The sequence below is a fragment of the Catharus ustulatus genome, chromosome 3 (assembly GCF_009819885.2).
Source record: "Catharus ustulatus isolate bCatUst1 chromosome 3, bCatUst1.pri.v2, whole genome shotgun sequence".
NCBI classification, from domain to species: Eukaryota; Metazoa; Chordata; class Aves; order Passeriformes; family Turdidae; genus Catharus; species Catharus ustulatus.
The window spans coordinates 71783831-71796067 of record NC_046223.1 but is presented as its reverse complement, the minus strand read 5'-3'; the positions used below and the strand labels follow the sequence as shown (position 1 = coordinate 71796067).

The 12237-nt window shown below is 36.7% G+C and overlaps 1 protein-coding gene across 2 annotated transcripts in view; it reads left to right on the top strand.

The window, feature by feature from the left end:
• Positions 1-12237, top strand: part of FIG4 (FIG4 phosphoinositide 5-phosphatase) — a 56474-nt gene that overhangs the window by 28823 nt on the left and 15414 nt on the right. For both annotated transcript variants that reach the window (XM_033054369.2, XM_033054368.1), the window contains 6 exons: positions 1278-1416; positions 4897-4955; positions 5561-5708; positions 6504-6587; positions 8833-9028; positions 11504-11586. In XM_033054369.2, the coding sequence (XP_032910260.1) occupies positions 1278-1416; positions 4897-4955; positions 5561-5708; positions 6504-6587; positions 8833-9028; positions 11504-11586 (709 nt within the window). The remainder of the gene's footprint in view (positions 1-1277; positions 1417-4896; positions 4956-5560; positions 5709-6503; positions 6588-8832; positions 9029-11503; positions 11587-12237) is intronic.

Below are 12237 nucleotides of genomic sequence, written 5' to 3'. Positions count from 1 at the left end.
GCAGATGGGTGTTACAGAGTTTTAAAATGTTGGACAGAATGAATTCAGCAAATATAAGGAAACTGGTGAATCTAAACATGAGTAGAAGGCTTCATGTGAAGTATTTCTTGTGATGTTTCTGAGAACTCAAAACAAAGCAATCTATAATGCGTATAATTGCTTTGTGCAAATAGGAGCTACAAACTGTTAAATCTGTGGTAGAAAAGATAAACTCCCAAACTAAGTAAAAAGATTTTTTTTTTCAGTTAAATAAGCTGTAAAATATTAACTTACTCCTTTACTAACTCGTATCACTCATTAGTTGAATGCTGAGTGTTCTACTTTCTTCTGGGCAACATTGCTAAGGGAAATCTTTGAAGAATGCTGAGCCTTATCTTATGCAAAATAACAAAAAGAAAGTGTGGTGTGTTTAGAAGTCTTGAAAAAGATCTAAAGGAATGATCAAAGGACAGTCCAAGACATGTCAGAAGGGCAAACACCGAGTGCTACTGTATTATAAATATTGTGTCAGTCCTCTGTTATTCTTTTTCGCAACAGTTGCATAGCCGGGGTGGAAGTACCTTTTTTTTCTTTCTCCCTCATTCAAAATACATTATTCTAAAAATCATCTACTCTTATAAGAAAATATTTTCATCTCTTGACCTCAACACTCTTAAGATAATTACTACTAATTAGGTTGTACGGATGAGAAAAAATAAGACACGTATTGAGTAATAATTTGGTGTAGCTTAGAATATGGCAAACTAAATTGATGATTTAAACCAACAGAAAACAAGTCCAAATTACTAAAAGGTGTTTGTGAAATCTAATCATTTGACTGTGTATTGGCAAGAAAATCCCAAAGAATTCATCATTTGTATGTTTTGTTGGAAGCTTGTGTTGCATGGATATTGTTTAATTTCATTAAATCATTTATCCATTATTTAGGCTGCAGTAAATTCACTAAGGTATGTCAGATTTCCTGAAACATGCCATAATCTAGGCATGTGCTTCATGCACACACATGGGAGACAGAGTTGCAGTGTGAGGTCTGACTTCTGCCAAGCTTGGGCTCCTGAGGGAGATGCCAAAGGAAGAGGCAACATTTGGTACCAGCCCCATGTGCCCTGCAGTGTAGCAGGTCTGCTGTAAATGAAGTTCCATGCTGCTGCTTGAAGCCCAGAGGGCCCTGCAGCAGTCATAGGACACAGGCACTCTGAGGAGCAAAGAGAAGCAGTGTCTGAATGGGCTTGAGCTGAGCAGTGCTCCTGGTGTTAAGTGTGCCTCTTATCTAACAGATGCGGACAGGCAAGATTCTATCAATCTCTTTCTGGGAGTGTTCAAGCCTGCAGAAGGAAAGCCACATCTCTGGGAACTTCCCACTGATTTTTATTTGCATCACAAGAACACCCTCAGTCTGTCACAGACCAGGCCAAGGTATTTTACTGTTCTGTTTTTTGTTTTGTCTGGTATTGCTCTAAAAAATTCTTAAAAATACATGTTACTAATCAAATAATTAGGTCAACCTGTCAAAAACTTGCTTGCTGTTTTTTATGTTTATACAAAAGCTTAAAAAAACACCTTCAAGAGAATATAAAAAAATGCTGAATGTTGTTGCTTCACAGGATTCGCTTTTGTATGTAATTTTCCCGTTGTTCTTAAAAAGAAGTTTAATTTCATATGAAATTCTACCCTTCAGTATAAAATGCTTCACTGTTTTACTAAAGTATGGTTACTATTGTTTCAATAAGAAATATATAGGTACGTTCTTAATTGCCAGATTTATTGGCAATTTATTGGCAATGGTTGAATTTGAGATTATGTGATGAGGATAACATTTATTTTTCTATGTACTGCACTTGGTCTGCAGCCATGCATACCAAGAAACCCATGATTTTCCACCTTCCTTTCAGCCTATGTCTAGCCTGTTTTGAAGACTGTTTTTCTTCATTTGCATCCCACTGTAGTTACGTGATAATATATAGAAGTAATAAAGTATAAAAAAATTTAAGTAATTTGATAGCTCCAGAGATAAATGGTTTTTTGAAGACTATGAATACTGTGTGTTTTTTAAAAAATCAGTTTTAACGAAGAGGACAGTACTCAACTTGTCAACTAAATAATCTGTTAGGATTTTGGCTGATTTTATCTTTGTTCATTCTGTGAACTCTAAAGCTCTTTAGTACAAATGGTAGATCTGAATATCTGCATTTAGATTTTTGTCTGGGCAAAAATGCAAATATTTAACCAGTGTGATCAGTCCCTGTTGGCTGCTTGTGCTGCTAACCTGCTGCAGCAGCTGGTGCATGATAGGGCTTTTTCTGAATTTCAGTTGTCTTGTGTTATCTCCTGAGGCTTCTCTTAAAGGTAGCTTATATCAGCCATACAACTACCGTAATTTCACAACCATAAGGCGCACCGGACTATAAGGCGCACCCCCCGGGAGTCAGCAAAATTCGCAACTTTGTAGATCATATAAGGCACACTGGACCATAAGGCGCACTTTTTTTTAGCAGCGAGGCTCCGCCCCCAGCTCCCCCCGCATGGTTGCTGGCCGAGGCCCCGCCTCAACCCGGCAGCCATTGGCTCCCGGGCCCACCTGTACCTGGTGGGGCCGGGCTATGCCCGCCGCTGCTGCGTGCAGCATCCCCGGGGTTGGGGCATGTCCACCGCCGCTCCGCGCAGCGTCCCCAGCACTGGGCTATGTCCGCCACCGCTCCGTGCAGCGTGGCCGGGGCCCCGCTGCTCCGGGAGTTCCCTGGCGCTCTGGGTGTCACGCGCCCCGCTGGCGCACCGGGAACCCCGCGCTGCCCGTGCCCTCCGGGAGTCCCCTGGTGCTCCGGGTGACCCGATGCCGGCGGGCTCGCCCCATGCCACCGCTGCCCCGATTCTGGCGGCTTCTCCCCCCCCCGCCCGGCGGCCGCCCCGATTCCAGTGGCTTTCCCCACCCCACATGGGGGCCGCCCTGATGCCAGCGGGCCCGCCCCGACCTGGCACTGGCCTGATGCCGCCGCCGGGCGGGCTCTGCTCAGCTGGGGACTGTTGCGGGCTCACACTTCCAGGGTGGCAAATGTCGCAACTTTGTCCATCAGATAAGGCGCACCGGACTATAAGGCGCACTTCCGGGTTCCGGGGAAAATTTTAGTCAAAAGGGTGCGCCTTATAGTCGTGAAATTACTGTAAGTGCTATTTCAGGCATACATTAAACATGCAATATTAATTTTCTCGGCTACTCATTCTGAACATTATTGTATGTCTAAAATTAATTCAGCTGATACATTTCAAGTATACAGATGTTCTAGTCTCCCTTTCATCAGTTACTCTATTAAAACAACCGTCTCTTATTTGTCACACATTCTGTTCTCAAGTGAGGTGGAATATTAAAAAGAAATGTTGCTACTCTTCATTTACTTGTTAATTACCTTTCATTCTGACCAAAATTTCTTCTGAGCAGTTATAATATACAATCAAGATATTTCATTATGTGAATAAAATTACACCTTCCTCCAATAGGTGAAATAAATACATGGAAAAAACCTCCTCTAAGTAATTTTTTGTTTCTATCAAACATTTAGACAAGTTCTTTGTGTAAATTTTTCCTACCGGTGTAGTACCTCTTCTAGGTTCCTTGGGCACAGCAGCAAAAGAAATAATAACGCTCATAATAAAATCTAGGATATAGCAAAAGATTGTGTTTCCTGTCAATGAAATTTCTTTTGACTATCTGTGCTTTTCCTATGTTGTAATGGTCTCTTTGTCAGGAGGAAGATATTTAATAAGGTTCATATATTCTATATAATTTATGAAAGGACAGTGAATATGGAAAAGGAGACTTTGTGTTGCCACGTTACTTATCATTTATGCAACCAACAAAATTGGGTGTGTCTGCATCATTTCTGAAGGCCCTGGAGAAAATAACTTACTAGCATGGGACTTTGAGAAGAAGCAGGACCATCTGGTGTAGCTCATTCTTTACTGTCTAGGATATATAGAGTTCTTGGAACTGAAGTGCACTTTCCTGCCTGTCCTGTGCCATCTCCTAAATCCTTCTAACAAACCTATCCCTGGCCATTGGAATATACCCATTTTGTATGCTGCAGATGGCTACATTGACAGGAATTGCAGATAACCACATTTAATGATTGCAACCCTCACGTGTTGTGAATACGCAGATATTTGAAATAAAAATCAATGAAGACAATTGTGTTTTCATTCCATGTAATGAAATAGAGGAGACTATCAGAATAAATCAGAGAAGAAATTAAAGTGTATTTGAGAGGAGACAATAAAAATGTGTAAACATGAATGAAAGATAAAACGTGCTTTGTTCTATGAATGTTGCTTGACTTCTTTTGTTGTTTTACAGAAACCTTGAATAAGCTTCCAGCAGGGCTTGAATTTTGCTGTTAGATATGCCAATGGCTCTCAGACTTATGCCAGCTGTTACATCAAAATGTATTTCTTTGTGTAGAAGTCAGCTGCTTTGGCAATCATCCGATTTTACTATCATTGACCTTCACTTCTTCATACCTTTTCCCTAAATTTTGGGATCTGAATAACATCTGGTAGGGGATGCCTCCCTCCCACTCTTCCCACCCTCCAACGACCAGAACAAGATAAATACATAATACTTTTGATATGTGCTAACACTTTAATTTTCAGTGCTGTAGAGGTAGGCACCTGAAATGTATTTTTTTTTTACATTTCAAAACCACTCTTCTGTCCATACCTGTATTGAGTTTCATATGTTTAAGTTTCTTGATTTGAGAGCACAGTAGTTGGACAGGGGCCTGTTGAAATCCTCTATACAATGTCTCTGAAGTGACACTGTATAGATGGGTTTTATATTCAAACTGGATAGGCTGGATACAAGATCCTATCTCCTGTATCAATTGTGTTTCTGTTTTTCCTGTACAGCTATACTTACTGGTGGACCACAGGTGTGCTAAAGCATTTACCTCTTCCTTTTGATGAAGGTAGGACCTATATTTGCTCCTTGCCTTGCAGAGTATCTTGAAAAAGAAATTTTAGTTACAAATGCTTTTTTAACTGTTTTAGATCCCAAATCTGAAAAAAAAGGCATGTTTCCATAATGGTTTCTAAATACTTCTCCACCCTCACCCCTGCAAGGAGATATGACTTTTCAGTTGCAGATTGCAAGAGCTACCTAAGTGGCTGAAACTTGATCATATGTTTATGAACCAGAGCACACTTAGTTATTTTTTTTCTTTTTTCTTTTCTTGTCTATTAGGATATATTTATAGTCTGTGCTGGTGGTTCTATTCCTGTTGCAGATGACAAAATGCAGCTAGTGTGTCTTATTTCTCTGGGGTGCTGTGGAACATGTTTTATTAGGAATTGTCATCATGAGCTGAAATCAAATTACAGTGGTTGATAATGCATATTTATTAAAGATGTGCAATGCATCTTCTTCATGTCAGATTTCCTTGTCTCAGAGGGGATATGACTGTAGGAAAAAATTGCCTGGTATTGTGGCTAGGTGAGCAGGCTGCTGTTTGATTAGATTTTTACAAGAGTCAGTAATTGCTAGTAAAAAGATTTATTTTTTTTCCCCTCTCAGTGACATGTGCTGAAAACAGACGCAAGTTGACAGTGAAGAAATTCCACAAATACGAAGAGGAAATTGATATCCACAATGAGTTTTTTAGACCATATGAGTTGAGCAGTTTTGATGAGACCTTCTGCTTGGCAATGACCAATTCTACACGGTATATTGGGATGTTTTGTGGCTCTAAATCCTTGACTGGAAGTTGATTTGGTGTGAATTAAATATGGATTTGATTTACTTGGTTAAACAGGTGTAATTTCAAATTTAGCAAAGTTCTTGAAACTAAATCACAATGCTACATGGAAATGTTATTCTAAAAAAAGTCAGTTAAAATAGCAATTAGATTTCTGATTATTTTTTGTTATGGAGTGCCTAGCGTCTGGGCACTTGATGGCTGAGAAGTGGACTTTTCTCTGTTGATTCAGATCACAGAGGCTACTTTTAAAACAATTGTTTTCTTATTCTGCTATCATTTTGCAGTTGTTTTCTTCAGTTCATCCAGTTCTCACAGCTGGTTGGATATTTTTGGGATTTTTTTTGTTGGCAGCCATCAGCTGGATATTCTGAACATAATCTGAATAATGATTTGGCTAAAGATTTCCAGGCAGATTATGTTTCGTGTAGCTGTTTGACCCAATTTGTGTGTTGGCAGCATTTTGAAAACAATGTACAAAGCTCTTAGTTATGGGGCTTCTTCAGCACAGGAATGGAACACAATGCTTTAGCATCTCAGGGAAGTGGTGATACTTGCAACTGTTTTATGGAACTGAATAATGCAACTGAAAACTTTTAAAATACCTAGGTTATATATACATCAACTTGAAATGACAATATCTCTTTATGATGATTTTTTTTTTAGTTCACAGGTAGATATTAGAGGTGGTTCTTCGGGAAATTTAAAAATTTTATATGTTGCGCTTTGTTAATGAACACTACTTCCTTTCAATTTTGGCAGAGATTTTATGCCTAAGAATGTGGGAATTGATCCAAGTCCGTTTACTGTTCGTAAACCTGATGAAACTGGAAAATCTGTGTTGGGGTAAGTCTGAAATCAGAAATTTTGTTCTGGTTTAGTAGTAATGAAATTGTAATGAAAATGTATAAACTCATATGTGTGTGTCTGTGAAACATGTTCTATTTTACATATAAAATAAAAAATTCATCGGTGTTCTACTGCAGAATTGTACACTGTGAAAATCACATCTAATTTGAGATTTTATTTGACACTAGGAATTCTTAATTCGACTGGTTTAATATTTTTTGTTTTCTCTCATTCCTCAAAATTAAATTCATGAGAAGATTCTATCAATAATATACAGAAGTTTTTAAAATTTGATCATCTCTTCATCCTAGTGGCAACTCTATTCTCTATTGGAGTTGACAGCAGTGCATATTTTCTTGTTGTCTTTAAAAAATGATAATTTTTTTCATAAATAGTGCTTATTCTGAAACAGCAATAAATGCCAATTTCAGCATAGTCTTTGATAAAATATATTATTAAAATATTTATGGATAAAATTATATAAAACGAAACAGTAACAATTGCTAGGACAAATGAATGCTTAGTTTAGCTGCTTTTGCATCTTGGACCTACTTTGTTATTCCATTTATTCCACTCCTGTGTCCCACAAGGACTATGCAGAATCTTCCTGAATTCATTCTCTCTTTGGTATATCATATTAAGGAAACCTTTTGTCAGTAGTTAATTTGCTGTCACAACATTATAAGTTCCTCTAAAAACTTGCTGTTCTATTAAACACTAGAACATTTGACTGTCTCATGTGCTCTGATCCTGAGGGTCTCATTGTCAATAAATATTGAGAGTAGACTAGGCTTATCACCAGTAGAACCTCATTTCATGCTACTGATTCCCTGGGAATAAACAGGAAGACTGTTCAACTGTTACACAGTTTATCTCTGCTGAGAATTTGAGCTTATGAGTATTTTGAGGATAAGCTTTATTCTTCCGCTTTGGTAGAATGTCAGATTTTGGACTAATTTGTCTCCAGGTACTCCATTAAATAGTTGACCATTATATAATTTTCTCAGGCACTTTTATTCAAGCTCTTTGCTGTGATTTTTAGGGATTGATGTGGGACAGAGAATCAGCTCCATCAAAGCCACATTCCAGGACTCCCTGCATATCACTTATAAGGCTTCCCCTTCATTGACTGAGTTGTAGGGTAAAACATGGCTTCACTCTTGCACCTCACCCTTTTCAGCCTTGCAAAAGGCAGTACCTCTGCCTTGCTCATTGGTCATCATCTTTTGATCTAAGACTTTTCTAAAGGAAGTTTGGTGGTCTCTTTTTGTCTGTCTCAAGTGATGCTGATGAGAACACTAGACCTGCATCTCCAAATAGCATTTGCATCAATCTATGTGCTCTTTTCACAGCCTCTAGCATGCTGCAGTCTTCCTTTAGAATGAGTCACACACTATCTGTCAGTGATACATGGGATAGTCACTACAGCAGGGAAGAGATGTTCCTTCCCTATTTCCAGGGATTTGTCTATAAACTGTCTATTCATTAGTTAATGTCTATTCATTAACTGCCTTCCCTGAAAGATTGTGATAGCATCTGAGAGGAAATTTCAACTAAATACTCTTCTGTGGCCAGTAGGAGAGGATGCAGGGCAAGTAAGTCGAGTATGATTTCTGATGGGTGAAGTAATGTTTACCTTTCAGAGTGCATACAGTTAAATCCAGTGTTAGCCTGATTACATAATGTATCTTAAAGGCTTCTTATTTATAAGGCACTTCTTATAAAGAAGGCATTTATATTGACTAGAATTTCTTGAGTGAGAGATACATACTGCATCAAGAAATTTGCTGATTAAAGAATTAAATTGAGGAGAGAGGGATGAAAACTAAAGGAAAAAAGTGACGTTACCATTAAGATTTGGAGCCAAGGTTAAGGAAGCTAAGGAGTGGATATTGTTGTTAATCAGAAGGTGAAACTTTTTCCAAGATCAAAACCAAAGATGTTATGTCTCAATTAATTTTTATTCCTTTTTATTTATTCAGTTGTGAGGAGGGATTTAAGATAAGAATCAGAGAATTGGTGGAGAAAAGCTGACAGAATCCTTTGGGCTTTCTTTAAATGCTCTGGAATAACAAGAGATTGAAGAAGAGAAATCAATTGAGGATTTTTAAAGATAAGCAAAAAGCTGCCCCAGAGGTTAAAACTTATTTCCCTGGAAAGACTGTAACCAAGATTAAGAATTTTAAATATTCATTGCTAACATCTTGCTGATTCAATAAATGCACACTGCCTTTCCTAATAGGAACAAAAATAATAGAGAAGAAGCTGTGCTGCAGCGCAAAACAGCTGCTAGTGCTCCTCCACCCCCAAGTGAGGAAGCAGTGTCAAGTAGTTCTGAAGATGATTCTGGGACAGATAAAGAAGATGAAGGCGCTGTTTCTCAACGTTCAACTCCAGTAAAGGTGACTGATACAGGAGACAATACAAAAATCACAGAGGTAAGAAATTACTGTGTTAGGCAAGAAGGCTTGAAATTCACATTCCCTTAAAAAAAGCTTTATAGAACAGTCAGAAGTAAACCACTGAGAAATTTAGTGACAAAGGTCTCCAGCGTAATTATTTTGTGTAGATAGTAGCATAACTGCAGCACAACTGCTTGTTAACCTATTCTATTCTTCTTGTCATGTAATAGTGAAACACAATGGAAAATAAGATTTTAAAAAAAGAAAACTACTGTCAGAAACCTATGGCATTTGAAAAGTACACAGGTCATTACATAATGTAAAATGCACCTGTATTAATGCACCTGTGTGTTAATTCATAGCAGTAGTTCACTCTGATTATTGTCCCTTACTGTACTCTGGCACACATCATTAGGTGGCCTTGGAGCATGCAAATGAATTCCTTTTTTCCAGGAATGTACTCGGTCTACCTACTTGATCAACATTTAGTCGGTGGGAGTTAATCTGGAGCAAATCCCCCTGAAAGAGATATAGTATGAACCTGAGGTCCTAAGAACCAAGAAGAATTACAAAGCAATTGCTTTTGGACAATGCCACTTACTTAGGTCAATTAACTGTAAATTAATATTCTTTCTAAGTTTCAACCTGATTTATGTGAACAGTTTTAAATAGCTGTCCCATAATTATGTGGTCTGGCATTTAAAAAGAATTAACTTCAAAAATGTGAATGATAATGGACCACACAGGTCCTATGCTGTTACTGCTACTAAGGTTGCAGATAATGGCAGTGAATAAAATAGTGAAATAAACTGCATTTTCCCAGTTAGACGGAAAAAAGTCTATTTTCGGTTGTAGGCTATGAATCTTTTTTGCTAACATAACTTCCTTTTTGTTGGAATCCCTTGGGTGCTAATTTAATGAAAATATTGAATTTATAAAGAATTATGGAAATATCTATTTTATTAGTTTCTGTAATAGTTCTTCAAATTCTTTCTTGTAGATATCCATTTTGGATACCATTGAAAGTGTCTTAGCAAAAGGTTATGCTAATGTACAGGATAGACATTTGGAAAATACCTATGTTGTCTGGAGAGTTGGGTTTTTTAAAGTTACAGCTAATTTAAATGGTTATAGAATTGTGCATGTTATCCCTTCTGAAGAAAATTGAGTATTTATGACCTTAGCATTAAATGTAGTGCCTGATAGGCAACAGAAAATCACACTGCCCTTTTTTTTTTTTTTTGCCAGGATTCAAATTTTGATTCTATTCAGTCTTTAGCCTAGGGTTGTGTGTTCTCAAATGATGAATTTTCAGCCTGCAATAGTGCAATAGTGTCTTCTTCCTAAGCCAGTACAAGCACGTTTCTTTATTTATTTGTCTTAATGCAAAGTATTTTATTTGGAAGTTTTCCGTTATGTCTGAATAACAGAGTACCTTTTCTCCAGCAAATCAGATTGTCTCTAGATTTTTTAAACAAACATCCAAGTTGAAATTTTATTCTTTGATTCCTACTCTTGCATAATTTCTTTCATATCAGTTTTGCCCTCTGTTTTGAAAGAACTTCAGCACTCAGACCTAAGATACCTTTTTTAGATTTTAAAGATGCTTAAATGAAAGGTGTATGTAAACACAAAGTATGACTTGAAATACTGAATTTTACTGGCTTATAAATTTGGTGAGATATTCTGACTTTTAATAATGGTATGAAGAAATATATTCCAATTTATTAGCACCTTTTCATGCCTTGAATTTTAGTCATAATTTGCATTGTCATTTCATGTCAATCCTTGTTGTCTGGGGAATTAAAAAAGCTAGTTCCTTACTGTTCACATCTCTGAGAAGTTAATAAATGCATTTATACTTCTGGTCAGGATATACCTTTCTGAAGTTCTTTGACTTTGAATTGTTTTGAACTAAGAGAAAACTGTCTTTATATTTGACTCACAGTCATATGTGTCTTGTCAGAAAATCCCCCTCAGTTTAGCACTGAATCGCTAGACACAGTTAGTTAAATACTGCATGTGCATTGATTCCTTGTTATAGTTGACTGACATGATTGCATAATCTATAAAATAAAAATAGTTTCGTTCAACCTGAGGTTTGTAATTATTGCAGAATTGAGAGCAGGAAATGTGAAAGCAAATGTGGGAGCATGTTCTGAACGAATATGATTTGTTCTATATTAAGTTTCAACACAGAACAGAATTTAATAACTACACCATTATTTTCTATGAATATAATTTTTTTTCCTAATGTACTGTTTTAACTGATGATAGCTTTCAAGAAGTCTTTACTTGTTGAATAAATGTGTTGATTAATATTTTCAATAAATTATTTTCTAAAATAATATGTGTAAACTAAGATTGCTGTGGATGTATGTAAGAAACCTGTTTGGTTTTGTCTGCACTTCTGAAATTATATTTTGGTTTGAAAGGAAGTTTTTTCTTAAGAGCAAACTTTCTTTGGACGTTGTTAAGGTATTCTTAATCTGAATTTTTCTTATGTTCCAGAATGTAGTGCAATCGACAAAAGATGTGTATGGAGTCAATCTTTCAGATGTCCCTTCAGAAGATGATCTTGCAATATATGCAAGGTGAGATAAATTTCCTGTGGTAATCGGTAAATGATAATTTGAACTAATTAAGTGCATTTTGTCAAAGTGCTGCCTTTGATTAAACTTATTTAAATAAGAAAGTTGCCTGTATATGCTATCTCTTTCAAAATCAAATGTTTGCATGTGTCTGTGTCAATTCCAATTTCAGTGGAAGCTATGCAGATGTCTCTGAAAGCAAAATTTGGAGCTTAAATCAAATGAAAGGTGCTTCAAAAGAAATACCTGTCACTTAATATAATCCTAGAAATTCATATGTAAATTCATAGGAATTCCATATTCCATTGATTAGTAAATTCCACAGGAATGGTTCCATGATTGTAAGCTTTGTAATCTGTAGGGTTTGCATTTTTCAAGTGTTGAATTACTCCAAGTCAGTAGTAATGAAATAGCTTTTTCTGTAAAAATGCATATAAAATAATAGAAGTTGTCTTTTTGTTTAAGATGATGTCATAAAGGGGTCCAAATAATCTACATCTCATCCCAGGAAAACACTGTGTATATACTGAAGTGAATACTTGTGAGATATGCATTGGAATGGCCTTGTGTGCATTTGTTTTTATTTTCTAACATGTAATAGCAGTAGCTACCTTGTTATATTTGAAACCTTTTCAATTTTTAAGGGAAATTTTA